The 26,563-nt window shown below is 46.6% G+C and overlaps 2 protein-coding genes across 4 annotated transcripts in view; one reads left to right on the top strand and one right to left on the bottom strand.

Moving 5' to 3' along the window:
- Positions 1–5,046, bottom strand: part of MSH3 (mutS homolog 3) — a 2,767,116-nt gene extending 2,762,070 nt beyond the window's left edge. For 2 of the 3 annotated variants that reach the window (XM_069627549.1, XM_069627550.1), the window contains exon 1: positions 4,848–5,044. In XM_069627549.1, coding sequence (XP_069483650.1) covers positions 4,848–4,946 — 99 coding nt within the window. In that variant the 5' untranslated portion in view covers positions 4,947–5,044. Of the gene's footprint in view, positions 1–4,847 lie in introns of all 3 variants that reach the window. The other variant, XM_069627552.1, reaches the window with a different exon arrangement.
- DHFR (dihydrofolate reductase) overlaps positions 5,036–26,563 on the top strand; it is a 293,866-nt gene continuing 272,338 nt past the window's right edge. The window contains exon 1 of the mRNA XM_069627553.1: positions 5,036–5,562. Within this exon, the coding sequence (XP_069483654.1) occupies positions 5,477–5,562 (86 nt within the window). The 5' untranslated portion in view covers positions 5,036–5,476. The remainder of the gene's footprint in view (positions 5,563–26,563) is intronic.

The raw sequence follows: 26,563 nt of genomic DNA, 5'->3' as shown, positions 1-26,563 counted from the left end.
GGCGGGCACCACTTAGATTTGCACTTTTGTAGGTGTTGTGCGGACAGGGTTTTAATATATGTAGTTATTTCCAATATTGACGGCCCCTTTCTTTCACTTAATTAGAAGCTAATTTATTTGAACATTTACACAAGCGTGCAAAGCCTTGGGCATCTAGGCGCTAGTTATTGTGGAACAGTTGCAGGAATTACGTTCCTCCTGCCGAGCATTGTGCAACATGAGATTGGGGAGTAGTGTGGTTATTGCTGAAGTTCCCTGGTTCGCCCACTATTTTATAAATTGGGCTAGGCTGGTTCGTACTTCGGTCCTTCTCGTCTCAAGTGGCCATCTTTGCCTGCTTCGTGGGGGTTGGACACCTCACCTGTTTGATCTAGGAGATAGGTCATTAAAATTGGTTGGATATCACTTTCATCAAGGGTAGGACTGTTGTACCTAGTGTACTTAGAATAGGGTTGTCACGGTATTGGTTTTATGGCGGTATGATAACCTTCTTGCCAAATGATGGTATATCACGGTTATCGCCGTGTAGCAGGTGAAACATTTTCTTAAAGGTCCTAAATTGTCAGCATTTTAAAACTTGTCTCTGCACATTTTTAGCTGATCCTCCAGGAATCTAAGGCGGCTGCAGACGTGGTCTTTCATTGCGCTCACTCGATCCCCTTGAATGAAAGAGCGACTAGTGGAAGTGTTAAAATGCACATTTTGAGCAATGAGCTTGCTGCTCAGTCAAAGGTCATCGCTTTAAAAATCAGCCTCGACCTGCATTATTTTGGAATCACATGGCATGGGCATCATGGCCCCTCACTGCAATCAGTCATAAAAGTTTGTTTTGATAACACTATCCCATTAAAGGGAGAAAAGTCACTCATGTGAGGTCTGAAAGCCCATGTCATTGTGTTTCTTTTGTCAAAATATCGTAGCCAACACACACTCACCGAAAGGTTGCATATTGATCAAATCACTATAGCTTATTTACCATCTGCCTGGTGTATTATAAAGGTCTGATGTTGGAGTCACCACTGACCATGCAATCCTAACAGGACAGCGTTCAGTGGGCACTGTTGATTTCTTTCAATACATTATCATTAACCTTCTTAAAGATAGTGCACAAAAACTTTTTGAAAATGAGAATGTTAAAATACATATCGGCACAAATATGGCCTAGACCACCACCTCACCACAGCCCCATCATTACCATTTTCCCCAGGTCTGAGCGCATTAGGACCCTTGTCATGTGAGTGGAGACAGAGGAATGCTTTCATGGATGGTGTTACAAATCGAGAATAGACCCGAGAAATATCTCACCCCATTTCTCTGGATACTTCTAATTGAATGTGTATTCTGTCCTGCCTGCTTGAGTCCAGTGCCATATGCAGAAGGCAGGTGAAAGATCATCGAACCTGCAACTCTAGTGCCAGTGTACAAACCTAGAGGGAGGGCAGCGGGTTGGGGGGGCAGTTTATACGCTAACACAAAGCACTGATAGGCCCAGTGTTCATAGTCTCAGAGCTAATGTTTTTTGTGGACATGCATCAGAAGGGCATCCAGTTAATTCCCCCCTTTCAATTCTGGGATGTGTAGTTCCCCATCTTTCAAATTGGTGCCAAAACTACAAATCGGCTGATCTTTAACCGGACTCTACTGATAACAGAGAAAGAGCGATCACAGCATCAAAGCATGCATTTACTAATGCAGCCTCACTTTCCCTATGCTCTTGTCTGCCAAACAAGGCCCCCTTGGCAGACCCCACATCCCACAGTGCAAGATCCAGACTGCGCAGCACTTGCTTACTGCAGCCTTTCCAAATCAGATTGAAAAGCTCACTTAATAGTTGCAGGCCCTAAAACGGTATACCAGTATAAACAATTTGACGGTTATTATAGTTCAATTAAGCTGTTCACTGTATCTCTAACGGTATACCGTTACATCCCTAACTTAGAATACTCTTCTTTCCACATCATCTACTTTGTCTGTTACTTAGAACAAAAACGGTTGTTGCAGGAGGATGATGAAGTTGTCCTGATGGAACATGATCCTTAAATTCCTCCTTTGGATCGGGGGTCTCCTTACTGCTCCAACTTGTGGGGTTTGTCCCTTGGAGTTTCCTGCTGGACGGAGAGGGGCTGAGATGAGGGGGCAGTTCAAGTTAAACTTGTTTGAGCATCTACTGGTGGTTCTCTTCGTGGCTCCTCTCCTGCTTTTTTTTTTTTTTTTTTTAAAGAGGTCACATTTGATTGACCTAGCAGTGCGAGAAGCCTTCAGAGTTGTGTTTTGCCCATTTTTTTCCTGCCTTCACTTATTCGAGTTAAGTGAGGGTTCTGCTTAAACATGGTCCTAGTTTATATCTCAAGGTTGTTCGTTTTCTGACACTTTTAGTTCTCAAAACGGGGCACCTTCCTGCTGTCTTTAGTATTTGGCTTGAGGCTTATTGTTTGGACCGTCATGTCAAACATTACGACTTAAATTGTGGAGAGGTTTGTTGCCCCAGTTTCACATGTCTTTCGCTTTGCATATTTCAGTATCGCTTGGCCTTGCACGTCTGACAGTTTACTGTTGGTGTGCTCTTGTTTTCATTTGACAATTACACCCGCTAATAGGCACATGGGTTATTTGCCCATTTTGGCTCTTTGTCATTACTGGCTATTGGTTCCACTTACCTCTATAAGGAAGGCAGGGGTATGTATTGGAGTGTTACAACAAACTTTATTGTGAAAAATTCTTATATTGTTCTACGGTAAACTAAATTTGCAGTTTTTGGTCAACGGTACTCTGGTTCAATATGGAGCTGGATACATCCTCACCTGTATTGGACTGGGGGAGAAAGATTGGATAAGGAGGTAAAGCACAGATTACTTACTGGTAATCTTCATTACTCCGAGTCTATATCTTTCTCATTCCAGTCCACTTACTTCCCTCCTTGTCTGGTGTGGAATTTTGAAATGGTTGCTCGTGACAGGAAGAGGTATCCAAAGACCACATTATTATAGCTCCACCCCGAGGAAGGGGAGGAGTTATGCTTTTAAATAATTTCAAATTGTAATAATTAGCTGCTTGCTATTAAAACGTGTGTCTTGGGGCGGTCTCATTTCACTTGTAGCGGACCGGACCGAGGACGATATGGACTGAATGAAGACTACCAGTAAATAATAGACAGCTATAGAGATTTGTACCTCCTCAGTCAGATCACCCAACATGTCCCATACCTGGTGATGGTAGTTCAATCGAATCTGAGTCGGCAAAGGGGTCTGCATCGACATAGCCCACCTAAATGACGCCAGTTGTTGCCCGGTACACATGGTGCAAATGTATGCCATCTTGAGGCTGTGCACCAAGGAAGCATTCATGTTACACAGCGATGGAACATCCCTCAGCCGCTTTCATTTTTGGGTTATCTCCAGATGAAATGCACCTAGTCAATGCTGGTTTGGACCCGTTTTTACATATGTTTGGGGTCCTGGAGCAACTAAATTGCAGATAAATGGAAAAGGTGGAACCACAGTGGCGGTGGGCGGAAACCCTCTTCGTGTGGTGGTTACACACGTAACCAGTCTTGACTTTACACTTGAGACGCAATGTGAAGTGTGGGGGTGGAAGCCCACCCGCAATAAAACTGATAAGGCACTCCTTTGTATGCTGAACAGGGCTGCGTGACAAGAAGGAAAGGCTGCTTCTCCTCTCCATCTGGATGTGGGTGGGACTTTTAATGTGCAACTTAGTTGCCCTGTCAATTGCGACAGTCCTTTTCCACAATATGTATTGATGTAATGTATTATTGTGCAGCCTGGTTTTATCCTACAAATCGACTATGTTCATTCATGTTATCAATGTACGTGTGTAAGGTATTAATTATGGTATCAATTGAGACACAGCAGGGTGGACAAGAACAATGACAGGCCCCATGCAGCAAAAACGTTGATGGTACTGTTATGATGAAGCTAGCTCAAAGAAATCTCGCGAGGATGTGTGTTGGAAGGGGAGGTGCGAGCATGTGATGGGAATAGGCATGGCCATAGTGAATGGTTGAGTAAATAGAACGTGTGTCCCTCCTCACATCCTTTCTTCGATCTGTACTTCAACAGAATAATTTCAATTTAAGGGCCACCTAATAGTCAAATCTAAAAAGGGGAAGACATCTAACCCCAATGCTAAAAAGAAGTGCGCCATCTTTTAATGAATTTATGTTTCCTCTCTTGCCCCAAGAATCAGAAAGCGTGCAAAGGTGATGTCTGGACCAAGCTAAAAATAAAGAAAACCGAGAACAGCTTGATAGAGCTTGCTAACAGTGACAGCTGTTACAGCTTCATAGCACTGGAGTTAGCTAGAGGTGCTGCAGAAATGGAGTTACAGTGGGTGCGTGAGGTGTGATATTTAGCGTTATTTTATCATTTTGTCTATGCGGAGGCTGCACCGTGATTGATGGCGAGCGAGTATGATTGTCATATGCACTAGACCAGCAACGGTCCACGTGGTGATCGCATGTCGCTACCAACAGGGCTTGCATGTGGACAGTTATGCCCATATATGCCTTAATTCTCGAGCACCTGGGAGAGATTTTGCCCAAGAAAACGGGAGCAAGAAAAGTCCCCATAGGATTGTATTGGAGATTTAATTATTTTTAGGCAGGAGTAAGAAAAAATAGCAATATTTGTAGTTTAAAAAATCGAGAGGATCCCGCCTAAATTCCGAGGGTTGGCATGTATGTACGTCCTACGCAGGTAAAGCCCTGTCAGTCAGCCACTGCTTGCAGTTAAGCCTCCCCCTTCGAGCAGAGTGCTACCGGTAACAGAATGCAACGAGAAATCCAAGGCTGGTTGAGTTTTTCATGGCGAGCATCACGGGCGGACTACCTGGGATGCAGAGGGACCCCCAGACAACTTGAAGAACTTGCTGATGACGGTTTGTCCAGCATCCGATCCGCTGTCGACTTGCTGCTTTCTCCGCGGCATTACTCTGCAACGTAACCTCCTTCCGTTTCCCAGCTGTGAGAGGAAAGCAGCAAACGTGAGCGAGGGCGCCGAAGTAGGCCGAGCCCCCAGCTCCTCCCACGGGCTATCGCTGCTGTTTCCGAGCTGTCAGTGGCAGGCAGAGTAGGCCAACCCGAGCATGTCTGTGTCTAGGCCTCTCCCTCTCAGCATAGCACGCCCCTAAATCTAGTTCAGGGGTCTCTCCAAGAGCCCGCCCCCCTGCACAGGCCCCGCCCCTCATCCAGCTATGCCGCTTAACCTCAGTCCACACATTCACTCCATAGCTTAAAGTGAACTCCCGCCAAAGTGCTTCCCGCGTACAGCAAGCGACGCCCGCCTTTCCCCACACCTCATGGTTCCCGTGTCCCTCCCCGAATTGTTTCCCCCGGGCACGCCTGTCCCCTGACGTCCTCTGCTCGCCGTTCCCGGGTTGCCCTCGAACTCTGCTCTCTTGGCGCACATTTACCCTTGCCTTCAGTTGCTGAGCTGCGGAGCAGGGAGCAGAGCACATTATGGGTAGGATACTGAATGCCATTGTGGCCGTGTGCCCAAGCATGGGTATCGGGAAGGACGGCAACCTGCCGTGGCCCATCCTAAGGTACAGTGTGCTGCGCTTAAAGGACTGGCCTTTAAAAGTACTTGTCTGTGGTGGTGGGGCGGGAATGTGTGTCATTGAAATGTACATGTAATTAGCAGAGCTAACCATTAATGTGCTTGAATGGAAGTATTTCAGCCCAATGAACTGATTAAGAGATAGTGTGCTTGTTTTATAGAAAATAACATTGATAACACGCTTGACATTTAAAATAAGTTTTTGGACTATGGTATTGTCATTTTTGGACAGAGACACACTTGACAGCAGTACATGTTCTTGCCAGCTAACACTCCCAAACCTGTACTTGCCTTATTATGAGGGTACTCTTCTTCATTACTCTGAGTCCTATGCTTCCTTGTCACCTTGTCTTGCATGAAGGATGACTGCATCCATTGGGCGACTTAAGGCGAACGACCCTGTAGTCAAGATTGACAGAGGGAACTAGGTAGGCAGAGCTTAGGATGGGAGCAGTTAATGACCATCACAAGTGTGACATTAGTGACAGATGTTCCATGTATTGTATAACATCACTAATTAGCTCCTGTTGCAAAGGCTGTGCTTGGCGAGCTGTTAAAGATCTCAATGGGAGGCACTGTGCAGCCCAGGCTGTCTGACTTTGAGGTGAGAGGCAGAACAGGGCCTGTGAGCATTTGGCCCTTGTCGGAATGTTAAACCCGCCTCTGCCTGCATCCTTCCACAGATGGGCATATATGGATTGGATCGCTTATTTTTCAGCTCATCGAGATGCTTCTGGCTCCTCCCCTGCATTCCTGGTCTTGATATGATAGTTTATTTATATAGCACCTATACACAATGTGTTTCAAAGCGCTTCAAGGCAAAGGAGGGAACTAGGGAAAATACAATGACATTCTTACATGCCATGAACAGTAATGATGTGAAATTAACTATTGTACTCGGCCTGATGACATTTCAGATAGTGCAAGAGCTAAGACATAGATAAGGAAGGGAGGAGGAGAGTGGGAAGGAAATGGAAACAGACAGGCGACTACCGTACTAGGCCTGACGACATTTGAACACCACCCCATCCGTGCCCCTTGTGACTGTCTTTTTTTAATATAATGGTTTTGTGCTGGGGGGGGGGCAAGTAAGGGGAGAGCGGAGGAGACAGACAAGGTTGCTATCATACTAGGTCCAGGGACAATTCTGATGGAGTAAGTGCATAGAAGAAAGTAAGGGGAGGAGATAGGAAGAGGGGGAGAGAACAGAGAGTAAGCAGTCAAAAAGAGTGGAGACGCAAGAGGGGAGAGCGAATACAATTGCAGAAGTCAGTAGTAACACATAATGTTGCAAGCCAGGATACAAGATGAAGATGGGAACAGCATGATTCAGGTCCACCATAAAAGTACAAAATGCAAAGGAAGTCCAGCATGAGAGTTTAGAAGAGTGACGCACCGTGAATCAATGAAGTCCATAAAAGTCAAATCCAGCATTGGCCATTATGAATCCCGGGGATTTATAATGCATCCCCGGGACCCGCTCTGCCTGTAGGTACTGAAGCCCACAGACCATGCCGCTAATTTGACAAAGCTATGGTGGGAGATGAGGGCGACAAGGAAGAGTAGGGCTCGGAGTAGTGAAGATTAACCCCTGCAACAAAGACCTTACACTCTTGTCACCTTCTTCACTTACATGAAAGTATACCCAAGCAAACCCATATGAGCTGCTGAGAGAAAGACAATAGGTAATGCAAAACATACAACTTTTATTTGCACTCTTGTTGAACTGACTACTGGAAAAATGGGTTCTATGTCATTTCACTGACAGTGGGGATTTCGATGTTTTGTTCAACAATTATTTTTTACTGAAAAAAATCATGGAAATTGTTTTGGTATTTTTGGGGGCTTGTCTACCGTCCTTAGCTCATGCTCTTTGATGCACTCTGCTACGCATAGTTTGGGACATTCTCGGAAGTAGGGATATGAGATAGTCGTAGTGTTACACTTGGTCCTTTTTGCTATGGCAATGGTTATTCCGTCCTGGCCGACTTTCGGTCCGTCTCTAGTGCTTTCACGTCGACACTCTTTTGCACGACACTAAACAGAGTAGCATAACCAGTTTCCCTGATATCTGCTGGTCGGATAGATCCCTATTGCGACGCCAGTCTAGAAGTAGATGCAGAACGGTCGATAAGTCCCATAGCTGTGAATATTTGGGAAGAGGCTGTGCCTAGCTTTTACTCCCCGCATGAGGTTTACTACTGCTGGGTGCTCTTCTATTGGTGCTCCATCTAGGGGATCGTGTCCTGCTGAGATGGCTGATCGGTGCACTCATATTGTACGGAAAGCTTTTCCTTCTTTGGCTAAGGAAGCTAGAAAGTTGAGTACTTGTACTGAAGGGGTAGAAACGGGAGGAAAGGTTGTGCTGGTCACACCATAAACTCCATCTATCTCTTCCAAGTGTTCTCGTAACGCTTGAGCGTAGAGGGGTCCCAGGTCTGCTTGTGCTGCTGGTCTCGAAATGCCCAGCAAGCTCGATCTGCTCCTGATACTCTGCACGCGATCAGCGGCAGTTGGTCGGTCCTCGTCAGAGAATGATAATTTCCTAGCGGATCTCGCAGGAGATCCTTTCAGGGAGGTAGTACTTGCAGGAAATATGTAGAATGTTCCATCAGAACTGTAAACCATGCTTGCGACTTCCAGTTCCACTACCACTTCTGATCTTTGCTAGTACTTTGGCTAGCATTACGAAGGGCGGAAGAGTAGTGTATTTCTCCCGACCATGTCTGCAGAAACACGTCTGCTCCTTGGGCTTCTGGGTCTAACCCCGAGCTGAAAAATCTTGGTAATTTGTGTTCAACCTGGAAGCAAATAGGTAGGTGTTCAGGAGACCCCAGAGGGCTACTATTCGCGCGAACACTTCTTGTGCAACTTCCAGTTCTGGAGTGGTGCCAATAGCACGAGTTCCAATCCCCTAAGCAGTTCTGAATGACTGGGCGATATTCCGCTGTAACAGAGATTTTGTGCTCGAGGCAATAGTGCCAGAAGGCCTTCGCTAGTATTGCTAGCATGCAGGATCGCGTCCCTCCTAAGTGGTTGATATATCGGACCACTGAAATGTTGTCCATTTTGAGTTGGATGCAACACTCCACCCTGTCCTTGGTGAACGTTTCCACTGCGAATGAGCCTGCAAGCAATTCTAAGCAATTGATGTGAAGGTCCAGCTCTTTCGGTGACCATCTTCCTCCTGTCTCAAGGTGTCTGCACCTTGCTCCCCAGCCTACTCTGCTGGCGTCAGATTCTATAACTAGTTCTGGTGTGTCTCTGAATATGGCGCGCCCGTTCCAGGCTTCCATGTTGTGGAGCCACCATTCTAGATCTGCCTATGCTTCTGGATCTAGAGGGACTTACTCGTGATACCCTAGGCCACATTGCAGGCGTCAGATCTTTAATCTCTGCAGGGCTGTGTAATGCAGGGGTCCGGGGAATATACCTTGTATAGACCCTGCTAGAAGTCCGACCATTCTGACCAGGCACCGGAGTGATAATCCCGTCCTTCGCCAGAGTCGCTATGAGCTCTTTCTTTATTGTTCTCATCTTGTGACCCGGTAGCTCCATGGTCCCTTTCGAGGTATTTAGTATGAACCCCAGGAATTCTAGATGTTGTTTGGGGGAAAGCTCTGACTTTTCTAGGTTTATTAGAAAACTTAGAGAAAGGAGGAGATTGGACGCCCTTTGAGCCTGCTTGAGTACTTTGTCATCTGCTAGCATTAAGATGTCGTCTAAATAGACTATCTTTCAGATCTCTTTGTCTGTCTCTTTGTCTCTCTTTCTCTCTCTCTTTCTCATATATATGTGTATCAGACTGCAATCCGCGTCTAAAGAATGCAGATTATGTGCGACACCAGAAGAGCCTGAAAACCTGAGGCATTTATTAATGCACTGTCAATCCCTGAATCAGGAAAGAATTGCGTATCTCTCACCTCTTGGGGTGACCCTGTCGGTTCTGGACGAAGACGTCTGGTGGAACAGAGTTCTGTCTGGGGAGAATCCTAAATGGACCAACGCTAAAGCAAAACTTCTGACAATCGCCTTTGGCAGAATAAATTCAAAGGGACTTCAAAACATGGTAGATTGCCTTTCATAAGAACTTTTAGCGTCAAGAATATTAGTTCTTGTAAAAATCACAAGTTGATTGTACACAAGTAATAAGAAAAAGAAAAATATATATATATATATATATATATATATATATTATAGTCGCTGCTACTGCTGTCATAATCTTTGTGAAATTCCACAGTGCTGACTCTAGCCCGAACGGAAGTCATTTGAATTGCCATGTCTGTCCCTTCCATAAGAAACCTAGGTAGTGTTTGTGTTCTGTGGCGATGGGAACTATTAGGTAGGCGTCTTTCAGATCTAGTTGTACTAGCCAATCTCCTTTGCGGAGGATATCTCTGAGGAGGTGTACTCCTTCCATTTTTAAATGTCTGTAAATCAACCAACCATTTAACTCCTTCAAATTTATTACTGGTCTCACTTTTTCCTTCCAGTGAACCAGGAACATGTTTCTTATGAAGGCCTGACTCGCTGTGCTGCATTTTATTGCCCCTTTGCTCTCTAGTATCCTCAGTTCCCTGTCCAACAAGTCAATTTTCTCGAATGCTATTGCAATGCTCTTTGGTCTCCCCTGCTGATAAGGTGGAGCCCCGAATTCTAGGCGGAAACCTGTCACTGCCTGAAGTAGCCATGCATTGCTTGAAAGCATTTGCCAGTTTCTCAATAATAATAGCCTCCTGCCCCCTATAGGGGGGGTAGGTCATTACTTCTCGTACCTGATGGGGTGTTGGGGTGACGGTAGTATCCGTGTCCCCTGTAGCCATGTCCGTGGGCTGGGAAGAAGCAGTCTTGTTGACTGGACTCCCAGTATTGCGCTCTGGAGTTGTGAGGTTTTCTCTGTGCATGGAAGCGACCAGATGCACACGACCTCTGTTGCGACCAGTCCCGGCAAAAACTCTTTTGGGGAAAATCTTTTTAATCAATGCTTGAGCTTTTTCGAGGGCTGTCTCCCCATTTCTTTCACAAAAGTTTCACCAAAGAGCAGACCTTGTGCGTCCTCCCCCGCCTCGTAAAAAGCTAGATCTCCTAGCTTTGAATTGACTTTTAATAAGAGGCTCCTTCTCCTTTCGGAGGACAAGGCACAGTTTGCGTTCCCTAGAAGGCAAACCGCTCTCTGAGCCCAATTTTCTAGGACCTCTGGAACCCCAGTGTCAATGGACCTTTCTGCTAGGTCTATGATTTTTGCTATGGGTCCTGCTAAGTTTAGGACTTTCTCTTGGCACTCTCTCCAGGCTCGGTCCATACCCTTTCGTAGGTCTTTGTAGGTCTCTGGCTGCCTTGGCGATCAGGGGTCTCCGCTACCTTGCCCGGCAGTTCTGGCCTGGGGCCTTCTGATCGCATCCATAGCCTCACTTCCTCTTCAATAGGTTTGCGTAGCCTTTGTGTCATGTATGCCGTAACTCTGGGCGACTGGCGCCAGCTATTTGATCTTGGGTGTATGATTGATTCAAGATGAAACATATCAGTCAATTCCTCCTTGTGCTCCTCGAGATGTTTCTCTTTGCACCCCTGGATCTTTGGGAAGCCTTAGAGTCTGAGTCTCTAGATTCTAATGAGGAGTCATCGTCCCATGTATTTTGCGCCCCTGGGGAAAGGGGTAGGAGGCTTGGCACAGTCTCCTTTAGCAGGAAAGCATCTTTGAGCTTTTCAAAAGCGTCGACAGCCTCAGGAGGTCTCCTAGCATCCTCCTTGCTATGACCCTAGACAGTTGGTGGGGCCTTGCATGTCTGTTCACTCCCTTTATTTGTAACCCTGCTACTGGGCTCTTCGGAGGATGTGCTGGCAGTCTCTTTAGAACCTGATTCCTTCAGCCCGTCCTCTGAGGTACTCCAGAGCATCTAATCTACCCTGGAATGGGCCTACCGCTTGAGCCACTGCGTCTGTTAAGCAGTCCCCTAACACTCTTGAAACTGAGAGTCAAATCTGAATCTTCTTCTTCAGAATATATATGCTCCTGACTCCCAATACTCCCCTCTTCTGATTCCATAGTAATGGTGTGGCTGGACGTAGCAGGCTGAATGGCATGTCCTCCTGGAGGGCGTAGGGTGGCTTGTGGGGGTAAGATTCTGTGGGAAGCAGGGCTTCTCCGCAATCTGTAGACTTTCAATGTACATATATATATATATATATATATATATTATTTATTTTTTTTGTGTGTCACTTGCTCTTTAAACATGCAGGCAACAAAAGCTCTGAAAGCCTGAGAGTCTGGGAGTTGCTGTTTGTGTGATTCGCTTGCTGCTTATCGATCTGCTTGCGAGCGTGAGGCTTAATGCCTTCCCGTTGTGCAAAAAGCCGTTAGGGATCCTCAGCTTGTTAGAGGAAAGGCCCTAGGAAAGGGGCCGAGTGCTTCGTGCATGCGCGCGGGCACCCGGCTCTTGTCAGGCTACTGCAATTGCGTAAATATAATTCTACTGATACCAGAGTGCAGCCAAAGCCCTGGGCACGAGTGAATTACTTGCGGGCTAGGCTGCGATCCGGTTTTGTGTCTTTCGCTGTCCGCGCTCCCCTCGGGTAGAGGTGAAAACAGGCAAAAAGCCAGCATGTATACGCTGAGCGTAACAAATCAACGTTGGGAAAAGGGGTTTGCAAGAGGTCGTGGCTGGGGGTTGTGCTTGCGCGGCTTTCGCTTGATCCAAATCACTCTACAATTCGATATGGCACATAAATCCCCCTATGAATACAATTCTTTAGAAAGAGAGCCAACGTTCCCACTTAACTTCTGTGAAGAGCAGAAAAAGAAGAGGAAGGGACCTAGTCAGGAAGTGCCTCATGGAACTAAGGAGAACCATAAGGACTGCCTGAGGCACTGGGGCTCATGGGAAATGGAGTCTGGATATGTTTTTCTTCATTAAAAAAAAAAGAAAGTATAAAGATTTAAATCTGCTGAAGTGTAGGAATCAAGAAGAGTAAGCATACGCTCGCCTCCAGTCTTGACATAGAATGTTCCTTGGATCCCAAGAATTGACTAATAGGAAGCCAGGCCACATAGGAAGTTTGGTATGAGTCGGTGAGGATCACTGTTATTTCTTTCCAGTGCTGCTAATGTCCACACTCTGACCCATCACTGTGCAACTATCGGCCATCAGCTAGCTTCCATGACGTAGCTAGTGTTAGTCTGGCTGCTACGAGGAGTTGGGTTATCATCCTTGCTGGCAGGCCTCGCATTGAGTATCCAGCGTCATCAGCAGAGTCCCGTAAGACCATTATTCTTGGGTCCAATGGGAGACCAATCCCTGTAAGATCTCTTATGTGCGAGAGTATCTCATTCCAATAAAATTGGGGGATTGAGGGCAAGGCCACCATAAATGTCCCAGGGTTCCTTTCTACACACATCCCCCTCCAGCACTTGTCTTAGAGCCCGGATTGATTTTGTGCAGTCGACTGGGAGACATATACCACTTGCATAACAACATTTTATACCCACATTCCTTCATCCTTGTGCATCGAGAGGCCTTGTGGGTTCTTTCCCAGATGTGAGACAAGGATTCCGGCTGGATATCAATTCCCAGTGCAATCTCCCCAGCGTATAAGGTATCTTTAGTTGTCAGCTGGGTCAAGCAGCCTATCAAAGGTGGATGTACGATTTGAACTGAGGCCCTCTGCCAATGTTCACTCCATCCCTTTAGCTTCCCTTGTCTCCCTACCCCTAACGTCCCTATTTGTGACCCAGTGGCGAATTTGGCTATACCGGAACCTTTCCCCTCCGTCAACGGCAAATCTGGCCTTAAAGGCTTGAATGGTCAGCGGGGTCGAATCTGCATACATGTGGCCCAGTCAGAGTTTCCCAGTGATCTCCCATATTGCGAAGGGGCGACCCTCTATTCCAGGCAGAATTCCACGATTCTCTACTACCAAGGTCCGAGGGCACAGTCCCATCGAGTTTCCCAACATCCGACTTCTCATGTCCCAGTTCCTTAAGGAACCCTTGGTAGTATTCAAAAGTTTGCCTCTGTCATCCCGAAACCTGGCAGTGAGAAATAGCATATTTCCCAGAAGTATGGCTATGGCCTTCTGTTCCCGTTCCACCCACTTCTTCCCGGTTTCCCCCCCTTACCCCCCAGTCGCACATAGATCAGACCTGAGCTGCTATGAGGCATCTCTTATTTTTTAAATTATTGTTATGGTAGATATACAACCTTTCAATATTTTTTTCTTCTTCAATGTTATTTTTTATGGTTTTTTTCTTTTTTTGGCCTCTGAAATATCTCTAAAATAATTAAAATGCTTTTTCAAAAGTTGGATTTCTCAATTCCTTTTATTCAATACATGAAAGGATTAGGTGTCTCAGGGTTTCGGTTTCATCACCACAAAAAACATGCTTTAGCAGTCGCCCCCCAACTTTAGTTTTAAGGCCGTCATTTCTCAAGTATTCCAAAAGTTCAGGCGCAGTCTTAAAAACCCTTGATGTTTCTTGGAGCATGGGAGTCGAAGCAAATACTTTGGGAGGCAATTTAGCGCCCTCACTTCAATTTCAAATTTTCTTAAAACCTTATATCTATGGTACTCCGTAATCGTAATACACCAATCAAATTTCCATAACATCTTTTTTTACGTGATCCACTCTCAATAATAAGGTTTCTACGCTAGTGCCCGCCTCCTTTTAATCGTCCAAGCATCCCTCCCTCCATTCACTCAGCGCACCAGATTGAGTGTCTGTTAATAATTGAGAGAAGGCTGGAAGGATAGAATTTGCCTGGCCTAATGTTGTTTTCACTGAAAGACTTAAAAATGTCCACTTAATTGTTGCGGATAAAGAAAGACGACCCATCTCCTAACGTAGGATCAGAATTGGCGTTCCCTTGGGCACCCCTAGAACTCTTTTCCAGAATAGACCTTCCCATTTGTTCCAGTCTATTTTCTTCAAAAACCGAGTGCTTTCCACTCCATAGGATAGGGTCAGAACCACTTTTTGTTTATAGAACGTCACCAACTGTTTTTAAGAAAACCTCCCATGTTTTCTATGCAAGATGAGACCCTGAGAAGCCACTGTTACTGTCTTTGTTCCAAGTTCATTACAGTACTGGGTTTCAACCCGAGAGTCATTAACGAGGATCCCCAAGTATCTATATTCTGAGACCCGTTGGAATATCAGGGGGATTACTAACTTTTTCTCTTGACCGGGTTTGAGCATCAGCACGTTGGATTTTTATGTTTATCTTAAAGTCATTGGCCAGGCAAAACTCCTCTAACTTACAATTGCCTTTGGAGGCGCACCAGAGTTTGGTGCAGAAGGACCAAATCATCCGCATAAACTATCCATTAGATTGGGACCCGCCCAAGTCTACGGGGAATGCACGTGCTTTCAACAAATACAGCCTGATATCGGCAATGTAAAAGTTAAACAGGGCTGGTGCCAAATTTACAACCCTGTTTTAGACTCTTCGATGTTTTAATGGATCTTGAGAGTTGGCCCTGATAATTTTTAGTCGGACCCGAGTAGATGTTTCCTTATGTAGGTCATTTATAATATCCAACAGATGCGGTGGGCATCCCCAAGTCTGCAGGTTGGCCCAGAGTCTAGCTCGGTCAGCCGAATCAAAGGCAAGTTTGAAATCTACAAAGGCCAAGAAAACTGTCTGGCCCGAGCGTAAAACCTTTTCTTTAATTGGGGCCAAAATAGTCAAATTTACTGAGGTGCCCAATTCCAGGATAAAACCTGACTGAAAACGATCCAACACCGTCTCTTGATTTACCCAATTAAGTAATTGCCTTAACACCAACTGCTCAAAGGCGCAACAAAGAGCAAGGCAGTGGGCCGATAATTCTCCGCATCGGACTAAATTCCCTTCTTTATTTTTACCAAAACATTTTATTAAACATATTCACATTTTATACATCAACATAAGTATTGGGCATATATTCAGACAGAGTAAATACAGTTGGATTCAGTTGTGCGTTCCAATGCACTGGTTTTGGGGATAGTGCTGTTTAATTGCTCGGCTCTGGAGAGTGTCCTGCTGTGTTTGAGACTGGGTGTTCCTGAGCTGCTCTCGGGCCTTTAATGAGTTCACTGCGCCAAAGCTAATGTTTTTGGGTGTTTTCCATGTGGCCTGTGTTTCGGGGCTCAGTCCCTTCGGTGGTATTACTTGAGGCGGTGCGTCGGCCCTGGGAATTTCTCCAAATAGTCGAGGAAAGCAGCCCATGTGCTATGAAATTTGTTTTTGTTCTCCAGGTGGATGGCTGTGATTCTTTCAGCAACTACTATGTCCCAGCATTTCGCCCACCACATGGTGAGTGCAGGGCCGTCGGGGTGTTTCCACAGGCGAGCAGTTGTGATTTTGGCTGCAGTAAGCAGTTGGGTGCATAGGCTTGATATGTGCCCCTTAAGTGGGAAGGCTCTTCCTCCAGTGTCCCCCAATAGCACTAAGCCAGGATCCCAAGGGATGGCTAATCCTGTTATTAGCCAAATTTACTCCCAGCAGCTCACGCCAGAATTGAGTCGCTTTTGGGCAGGTACATAGTAGGTGGAATAATGAGCCAGTGGTCGAGCATTCTCTCCTGCATTGGGGTGGGATTGCTGGGTTGCTATTGTTTAGTAGTTCGGGAGTCAAATACCACATATAGCAAACTTTCAGCCCCCCTTCCTTGTTAGTGACAAATTTAGAGCTCTTATTCATTCACGCCCAAACGCGATCCCAGTCTTCTGGCTCTAATGCTCGCCCCAAGTTAATGTGCACTATAGAGCCATTAGGTCCATCCCTCTGTTGGTCCTCGCAGTGCTATGAGATAAACAATGCCTAAGTTGTGTGTAGTAGAATCTTTCGGCCTCCGACACCCGAAATGTTTCCTTACACTCTTCGAATGTTAAGGGTGCCCCACTGATCAGGAAATATGATACCTGTGTTTGTCCCCCCTCCCTCCACCTGTGCAATCCCTCGGTGTGCAAGCTGGGGGTGAATTCGGGGTTGTTCCATATTGGGCTTAGGGGCCGAAGAGTGCCCCTGGAACCCCATTTGCGGGCTGCTTTTCTCCAGCATTCTATTGTGATCTTAGTCGATGTCAGTGGGCATGAGTTTGGGGTGGTTCGAGGGGCTGTAACGTGTGGTAGTCGACAGTGGTGTTAGGCTCCATATTTCTTCTAATTGTTTCCATCAGGGTGGGTTAGTGGCCAATTGCCACATGAAGGCATGAGAGAGTTGTACCGGCCGGCAATATCTCGATACGTCCAGGACTCCTAGCCCACCCGTACTTGTGCCCTGCAGCATGATCCATTTTGCTATGCGTGGTTCCTGCCCCCGCCAAACAAATTTGAATATTCTTTTTTTGTAGTTTTTGGAGCCCCCCCTGCCGGATGTGGATGGGCAGGGCTGTACAGTGATAAAGCAGTCTTGGCACTATGTTCATTTTCACCGCTGTTATTCTCCCCAAGCAGGGGACCACTTGTCTGTGCCAGCGCTCTAGATCTTTAAGCAACTCGCTAAATAACTGGAAAGTTGAAATGGTATATGTGCTCTATTTTGTTTGGGATTTGTACCCCTAGATACCCGACACAAGATTTAGCTCATGGGATGGGGTGTTTGGTTGCCAGAGCCTCCCTGTGTCTTCGTGGAATGTTCACTGCTAAGGCTGCGGACTTAGAGTAATTAACCTTGAAGCCCCGATGCATTACCAAATGCCTCAACTTTTGCCAGAGGGCCTCCATCAAGCTATCTGCCTGAGTTAGGGTGAGGAAGACATCATCCGCATACATGGCGGCTTTATATGTGTATTCACCTACTTTTGACCCCTGTATGCGTCTATTTTCTCTGATCTTGATGGCAAATGGTTCCATAGAAAGTGTGAATATTAATGTGGATAGTGGGCTGGAACTTCTGGAAATATTGATTTTGGCTGACCTCGTGCCGTTTATCCTTGGGGTTGTGATAGGATGTTGATAACTGGACATGGACCATTTTATGAAGTTGGGGCTGAATCCGAAGTGAGTGTTTGGTTTAATATACCCTCAGTCTAGCAGGTCGAAGGCTTTGTGTGCATCAAGGGAGATAATGACCAATTCCGAACCAGCTCTGGTGGCGCTTTCTACCAAATTGATGGTGCGCCTAATATCATCTTGGGTGCTGCGTCCAGAGATAAACCCAGTTTGATCAGGGTTTATTAGTTCTGGGAGAATCGTCCGTAGTCTAGCTGCTAAACCTTTTTAGAAGATCTTCGTGTCATTATGCATCAGCGTGATTGGCCTGTATGAGGCACTTTGTTCGGGTTTCTCGCCTGGCTTGGGGATATGCACTGTCAGTGATTCTTCCATAAATGCGGCGACACCCCCCATTGTGAGGAAGGAGTTGAAGAGGGAAGAGAGCAGTGCGGCTAAAATATGTGTCAACGCCTTGTGCAACCGAGCTGTAAGGCCATCGGGACTCGGGCCGCATTTTTCAGCGATTTTTATTGCCTCTGCTGTTTCCTCCGTTGTAATCGGATGCTCTAGGGCATCCATATGAGTGGAGGGGAAGCCTAGCTGGTTTGGGACGCAGGCTTTGTAGGGGGTCTCAACATGATTTCTCTATGGTGGCCAAACATCTCCATCTTCTCCTCCTCCGCATACCGAGTTACCCCGTCCACCCCTTTAAGTTTTGGGATATTATTTGTTGTGTAGACTTTTTTCAGTTTATAGGCTAACGGGCGGTTCACCTTATTGCCATTTATGTAATAGTATTGTTTGGTAAATGCTAGCGCCCTCACTGATTTGTTGGCTAGGTGAATCTGTAGGGAAGTTTTGGCTTTTTTGGTGTCAACTCTTCTAGTTTAGTCTGCTGGAGTTGACCACTCCGTCTTTGCGCTGCTGTGGCACTAATTATTATATATATATATATATATATATATATATATATATATATATATATATATATATATATATATTTTTTTTACATTCTGAATTATCTTCAATGAAATTATCAGACTAAGGCCTACCTTTCCCTATTGCTAGAGAGAACACCCTGCCTATCTAAAGGAAATGAAGGTGCTCATCAGTTTGCAGGAAATCCAAAGTAAAGAATGTCCTCCATCCAAACTAACTATACCTGACCCTACCACTATATATAACCAACTTAATCTAGGCCAAGAGAATGTCTCTTCATTCCCTAGTCTTATATATTCTGATAGTCTCTTTTATATAAGGGTTTCTCTTAGGTACAAATGTTTCTTAATGTAATCTGCATGGATAGTTTCTTTCATAAGTTCTTGTAGCTCTTCCAAAATATACTTAGGTCGTGGATTCTCTGCAGTACTTTGCTTAAAACCTCTTCCCGTCAGATGTGTTCTCACACTCTTGTCTAAACATATAGACCTTTCCCAGTCTTTTAGTTCAAGCCTTCCTAGCCTTGGTATGTCTTGATCCCACTTAAGGCTTTCTTTCTCCTGGCTTCTCTTTATTGTAATATCTCTTCCTTTTATCATGTTCACTTGTCAGTCTTATCTCACATCTCTCATTACACAATTTTGTGTTGTGCTTTTTCCAATCTTAAGTCATAGGGTAATTTCCCTTCCTCCCATGGTATTTGTTTCCAGTCTTCCTGTTTCCCAGACAGGATTGTTAGGCCCCTTTATATGGGTGTTTCACATCTCCAGTTAGCTGTTCTTATGGGTAATATTTCATCTTTAGCACTTGGCCGAGTTTCTCTCTTCATATAATATCAGTCTTCCTCTATTTCCCTAACTTGGTTATATGTTAATTGCTTTGTTGGGTTTTTACAATTTCCTTTTGACAGTCTTATATGAAGTATCTCAACTAGCTTCTCCATGCACATAATGGTGCCCTGGTGGACTCCCGCTCTTCCTGTTCTCCCCATTACCTCTGTGCATGCAGGGGAACCTTGCAAGGCTCAGCACTCGCTCTTCGGCATCTGGCTTCTCGATCCTCACACCCGTCAGCGTCCCATTCTTGGCTTCCCCTCAGGTTACGCCCATACACGCGCACTGGCGATAGGGAGCTGCTCACGCTCCCAGCAGTGATGGTCTTGACATTGTTGTGTGAGCATCCTGCCCACCACTATACAGTCATGGTCAAGCCACCACCTGGAACAGGGCTCCTCTCTCCCACTTCAAAACGGTTTCTCCATTGTTGTAGGTGCCGGCTGTGCCACTAATTGGAGCCCCTCGCACCAGTGGCTTCATCGCATCTCAGACCATGGGCAGTCCCCCGTTACTTTCTCCCTGAAATAGTGTGCGAGTGTCTTAGCTATGTCGCTCCTGGTAAAGTGATCCAACCGGATTGAATCCTGAAGTTTCCAATGTCTCTGGGGGCGGTTTCGGGAGGCCGTGGATTTGCAAATACACCGCGACCGGTGCATGGTCAGATAATGCTCTTCGGAGAATTTGTACCCTCTCCAGACAGGGGAAAAGGATGCAGGACAGCAGAATCGGATCAATCCTAGAGAAGCCTTTGTGTGCGTGTGAATAGAAGGTGAAATCTTGTGTGCCCATGTTGACGAACCTTGAAATGTCTACTGTCCCTGATTCCCTAAGAAATTTGGCAAGCCCTATCGCCCGGGAAAAGTCCCTCCCCGTTGGAGGTAGCATTTTGTCGATTTGTGAGTCTGGGAGTAAATTGAAATCCCCGCCCCACCGATTTTATAATGTGGCCTTCGGTGAATGCTAGAATGGTCGGGATCATGTTGTGTAGGAACCGGTCTTGTGCGTTATTCAGGCAGTAAATGGAGGCTATAGTTAATGGTTGCCCATTGAGATACCCCTTTACCAGCAAAAATCTACCCATGGGATCCCGCTTTACAGTAACCCATGTTAGAGGAACATTCTCGCTAAACAGGAGGGCTACACTGCTCTTTTTCTCGCCAGCTGTGGCTAAGTATCGCTTCTTAAATCTCTTGAAATTAATCTGTTTCTCTTCTGCCTCCAGCAGCTGTCTCCTGTAGACAAACGATGTCTGTGGACAGTTGGGTTAGTCTCCGCTCTACCGACTTCTTCCTACCCGGGAAGTTGAGGCCCTGGACATTTCACATTATTAATTGTAAGTCCCTCCCTGCCTCAGCTGCCATGGTCCCCATTGTATTTTTCGCTCCCTAGAGGTCCCTCATCGTTGGTATCCCTTCTGAAATCCCTCAGCTCCAGTGTTCCTTTTGTTGTTGACGTTTTGTTGTGTTTATTCACCTCTGAACTTGTTTCAATTTTTGAACTCTTTCCCCCCGGACCGACCCCCCCTCCCCCCCCCCACCCCATGTAACTTGTGATGTTGAGTCCAGCCCTCAACCAACGGGGTATCCGGCTTTGGCTCCCCACCGACCCTGTTGGGGGCCAACAGGCCCCTTGTGAAACCTTTGCTACAACAGAATGATTATTATGCGTTTGAATTTAAGAGTTTTGGGTGCCTTCCGCAGCTCATTCCGCCCCTGCATTCGCTCTCTGGGTCGAGGCCAAGTCCCGATAATAAGTGAGAAGTCCGGTGCCAGCTGGGCGGGGGCCCGAGTAGCGGGACCGTACCCATTGCTTGTTAGTCCTTATAGCCCATTTTACACTTTCGTGCCCGGGGGTGAGCGAAAAGCTGTGTGTTTTTGTTGAAGGTGCCCCCCTGCTCCACCCAGAACCAGGCTGCTGTGGAAGCTCTCCCTGCGGATTCCTGGTACATTGCTCCTTTCTCGTTGTCCTCGCTCTCCTCCTCGGGATTCAGACATTTTTCTGCTTCCTTCGAGTTATGAATTTGCCATCGATTTCCCCCCGCCCCAGGTAAAGTTCAGCGAGGTAGGAAAGCCCCAGCAGCATGGGATCTTCCTTTCTCTCAGCCGTTCAGTAAGATGCTTCAGGGCCTTCCTCTTCAGTAGCGTGCTGTTTGCCAGGTCCTGGTAGGACAGTATAGTTGCATCCTGGAACTGAATTTGTTTAGAATTCCTAGCCTCCTGCATTGTTTCCTCCTTTACCTTCTAGAAATACACCCTTGCCAGCACGTCTGGAGGAGTGGAGAAAGCTTGTTTGGATCTTGTCCGATGTACTCTATCAATCTCCAATGGGGCACTATCTGGTAGCGTTAGTATGAATCGGAATAAGTCCTTTGTGAAGTTTTCCAGTTATGCGTCCGTGACCGAGATGGGTATGCCCCGAAGCGAGATGTTGTTCTGTCTAGAGCGGTTCTCTGCATCTTCCTGTTTTTGTTCCAGAGACTCGCAACGCGCTTCAAGGGCCGCTATTCTGTCTGACCCCTCTCCGATCTCGAATGCTTGCTCGAAGAGGTTGTTTTCCAATTCCGCCGTTCTTCTTCAACCTCCTCGATTCGTTTGTCTAGGGTAGTTATTTTTCTCATAATTTCCTCCGTGCCCTTCTGGTATTCCTCTGTCATTGCTGCTAACAGGTCCTGAGGTCTGATTTAGTCACTGATTGCGTAGGTACTTTAGATCTGGGGTCTGCCTCTCCCTTGGCCAGCTGCGCCTCCGCGGGTTCCCCCTTTTTTGCTTTGTCAGGGTTGGGCTGACCTAGCAGCCTGGAGATGTCGGCATGGTTTGAGGTCTTGGTTCTTTTCGCCATTGTCTCCACGGGGGCTTCAGCGCAGTGGCCCTGCTGCAGTGACGTGAACCATGACCACCAGTCGCTGTATGGCATTGGAAGTGGAGTGGCGGCAGTGTGTGCAGATATTAGGGAGCAGTCTGGTTGTGGGGCGTTCTAGGACGTGTCATCCACTCAGGTGGTTTGGATTCTCTGGCCCATGGAGGGCGCCTCTATATGCTGCAATGCCAAAGGGTGCAGCGACGCGGTGGGCAAGCAGTGAGAGCCCCTATATGGGAACCCGTGTTATGCGTTGCCCCTCGATTTTCCCCTCTGCCTGTTTTCTCAGGGTGCCGGTGAGCTTCTTTTGGGCTGTGCGTCCTCGGTTGTTCACTCAACTGTTCTTGCAACCATGGCCCCGGGGCTCCGGGGTCCCAAATCTCTGTGAGGTCTTGGTTGGTTGGCAGTGCAGCAGCTTCAGGGTTTTGTCTTCTTCTTTCTTCGAGGTTGGTGGGTGGTAGTTTGCACAGTTTAGTGTGGAGTAGTAGACACCCCGCTGAGGCTTACAATCCCTGACCACTCTCTAGGTTCCAGTGATCCCAGTGCAGCAATGTAGTAAGGTGCCCCGCGCCTGGGGAGAGTTGATGGTGCAGGTCCTTTCCTTGGGCTTGATGTGCGATGCTACCCCTACGTTGATCCCCCTCCTGTTCGGTGGTTTCAGAGGGGAGTGCGGGAGGGAATCAACCTGGAGGACTCTGTGCTGCTGTTTACTGCTGCCTGCAAACGGCTTGCAGTGCGGGGGTTAGAAAGGCATCATGCAGGCTACGATGTTATCTCTGCCCCCAAAGAGCTTCGCGGGTGATGCTGGTGGTATTTTCTCCAGCGCGGGTCTTGATGCTGGGATCTGGGGCGGTTGCGTGTTTTGTCAGCGGGGGTCTCACCTTGGCGGCAGCGCTCCCGCCGTGCTGCGGGGCATCTGGATGACTGCCACCCGCGGGGGGACAGCATAGCGGATGCTTGGTTGTGCTAAAGGTCCTCCTCCGCTTGTTGGGTCTCCGGGTGCAGCTGGTGTAGGTCGGGTCAGTCACGCAAGCCGTAGTGGATGGCTCATCTCCTGCCCAGTTACCTTTCACTGGCCAGGGGAATTGATTCCCCCACTTATTACTTTAACTGCTGCGGTGCTCCCGTACTCATGGTTTTTAGCAAGCCAGTCGCTAGCACATACGGCTCTGGTGCGGGCAGTTGCACGACTTGGGCACTTTTTTTACATTCACCTCTTCCTTTGCTCTGTTTGCTGTAGGCACGAACCTGGTGCGCCCGCCATTTTGCTTTCTGTTGCACCCTCCGTGGCTGAATTTGCTCCTTCATATCATGCGAAGCGGACCGTTATGGAACCCCCGCTTTTGCCCAAACGTGCCTCATGTCTTCATCTTGCTGCTGGAATTCTGCCGTCAGGAATGCCAGGGTATTTTCGGTCGGTGGAGAGCACAGTAACGGGAGCTTCTAAGGAGCCAAGCCTCGCGCCATGGCTCCAAGCCATCCCCCTCCCCCAAATTCCCTTCTTGCAGATGGGTACAGTCACATTTTCTCCATGTATTTGGAAATCTGTGGGTTTTCAGAATGGACGTAAACATTGTAAACAATACTTTTGCCCATCCCTCAGGGAGGGCTTTCAACTTTGTTTTGAAAGCCCATCTGGGCCCGGGGATCTAGAGTTAGTTGACTTAAATATGATCACTATGATATCGTCACAATCAAAAATCGGGTCGCATTGGTCATTCAGAGCAGCTTCCCCCAATTTGCGAGTCATCCCCCTTGGTGGAAAATAATATTTCGAGATGCAATACCCAAGAATCTTCTGATATTACATTATCCTGTAGGCCTAAATGATGAGGGATTGATTTAGCAAGGCCTGTATACCCACACTGTTTTTGGGTATGAGTGCTCTCAGCATTGATTCAGCATATCTTTACATCTTAATAACTGTTGTGTAACTCTTGCTTTAGGTGTTTAAATTCTATGTGTCTTCCCTCCCAATGAAACTGTGCGACTTTCTTAATTTATTTTCTAATCGCCTTTTTCTTGGCTTGGACTTTCGAAAGGGTGCCTATGTTGCCACATAGGGTGAGGGTTAGAAGGGCCTTTTATGACAACCTGGTTAAAAATGGTGGGATAATCATAGATCTGCTTGGTGTTCTGATAAAATAATGCTGAGGATGTCGAGAGTAGGACTAGACAACTTTAAAATGTTTTCTACCTCAATCTGCCACTAGATTTTCTCTATATCAAACTTTTTCCAGGAAGGGTAACGGAAAGGACCAATTAGTGGTAACCAAGTGGTGGAGCAGACAACACTAGGTCCTCAATCCACCCTTATAGGGCCCGGCAGACAAACGCATAGTCCAATGTGGACGAAGAGTGCCCTCTAGCCCAGGTTGAACGTCGTGGGATGTCACTCGGCAGCATACCTTTTAACCATCAAAAAACCTCTATTGTTTATCAACTCCATCCACAGCTTCATTCTTATCTGGTTGTTACCACTAGACTCAGTAAAACACAATAAAGATCGCCCATAATAATCAAACCTACAGTTTTCAAGTCCAATGCGCAGACATCAAGCAGCATCATAATAGATGTTATGAATTCTTCTGCAGTTAACGCTCTAGGGTTCCAGTACAAGTTCAGTAAGATTGCAGCTCCTCCTCCCTTAATCCTCCCGCCGACCATGATAATTTAGTCAATTGGGCAAACATATTTGGGCATAACCAAGGGGTCGGGGATCGGTCCATACCATTCCTACACGCTGTAATGAGGCCTAAGGATGGTCTACCAGATGTACCCCTGCTCGCATCAACCTGTAGCAATGAGTGTCCATCCAGAGTTGTGGTAGATAATAGCCATGTCATTTGGATCTTCACCGGCCCTTCCCCCCCAGCACAGCGGAACTCAACATACCTATGCCCCGGATCCTCCTTGTAGCAAATCACCCTTAACAGGTCAAAACTAAATTGGATCGTCAAGGCCGGTTAACTCAATACTAGGGGGATACAATATGATGCAGCGTTTGTAACACACCTATACACAGTGTTTCATTACAAGGGGGATGGGTCCTTCTCCCATTCAGAGACATATAAAATAACAAATCCCAAGGGCGGAACTGAAGCCCCGTTTCCATAATTATCTGTCTTATAAATCTAGAAGGAATATGCAAGAATTCTCACTCTAATTCAGATTTGTTTACAAATTCATTCTGATCGGTCTTTCGAATGTATGAAGGACAATTTTGGGATCTGCTGAAACAATCTCCTGTTCATTAGCATGAGTCCATAGTTATCTAACAATCGTTCAAGAAGCAGGCAGCCACCCTTTGGTTGAACTACCATTTGAGTATTAGGGGGCACCGCAAAAATGTCTTCATCTTTGTTAGAGAAAAAAACAGGTTGGACTTTAGGTGGTCTTAGTCTCCACTCCTCGAGTAATTAGTGATGGCCACTTGGGAGTCGAAAAAGTGTTGCTCAGATGCCAGTTGGAGGCTTGTTTGACTTTTGATTCTAAGTCAATAGAATCATGGAATTATTTCTACAAATGTGAAGGAGTGTGTCATGCGCAAATAACAGTATTTAAACAGCACAGTGAATGATTTTATATAAAATGCACCCAAAACATAAAGAACCAAAAATTTTCAACTAATCAACTATAAAGGACATCTGCCCCCCCCCCCCCCGCCCCAATGAATGGTACTATGGACAGAAACATGTTGGGATTATTAGATTGGGACACACTATTTGGAATGAGATGTAATTTTTGTCCGATTGTGTCTGTGTGATGAAGTGTTTGCGTTGTTGTATTGTAAGTGATGTGTAACTGTTGTTTTTTTGGTTTTTGCCAAGAGTTTTTATTAAAGTCTGAGTCCATTTTTTCAGGACTTGCAGTAGGGTAAGAGAAAAGACAGTTACCATAAAATGACATTGTTATGAATATTGTACTAATCTGTCTCTTCCTGATATTTACATAGTTGGGTTTGCCCCAGACAATAGAGATAGGTTGACCTCGGTAGGGGCTTTATTTGTCACCTGTATTATATACACAATTGGGAACTTATACCTGCAACCTGTCAAGTGGTTGCAGGTGTATGGTAAGAAACCAGCAACACAAGGACGAACAGGGAGGCCTGGTTGAGCGAGACCAGTCTGGGATCCTGCTCATGAGGAGGCAGCCGTGGTGGGTTCTGCAGTGGAGCCAGGGTGCTGGCAGATGATCCAGAGGACCTGTGAAGCCCACAACAGTTGGGCCATCACAATTCCACAGGGACTTCAGCCTCTGTGGTCGGAAAGTCGCAGCTGCGGGCGAAGGAACAGGAACAAAGTTGCCACCGGCATCCGCGGAAGTGAAGCAGAGCTGCTGATGATTGCAGAGAAGCATTTGAAGTGCGAGCAGGGCTCGCGGTTACAGGCAAGCCAGCAGGCGGAGCAGAAGTGGAGCAAGGCAGCTCCCTGAAAGGA

This window comes from Ambystoma mexicanum, chromosome 6p (genome assembly GCF_040938575.1).
Source record: "Ambystoma mexicanum isolate Mex_15411 chromosome 6p, UKY_AmexF1_1, whole genome shotgun sequence".
In the NCBI taxonomy this organism is placed as follows: Eukaryota; Metazoa; Chordata; class Amphibia; order Caudata; family Ambystomatidae; genus Ambystoma; species Ambystoma mexicanum.
Note: the sequence above shows the minus strand (reverse complement) of the source record. Positions and strands in the feature narration are given on the sequence as shown.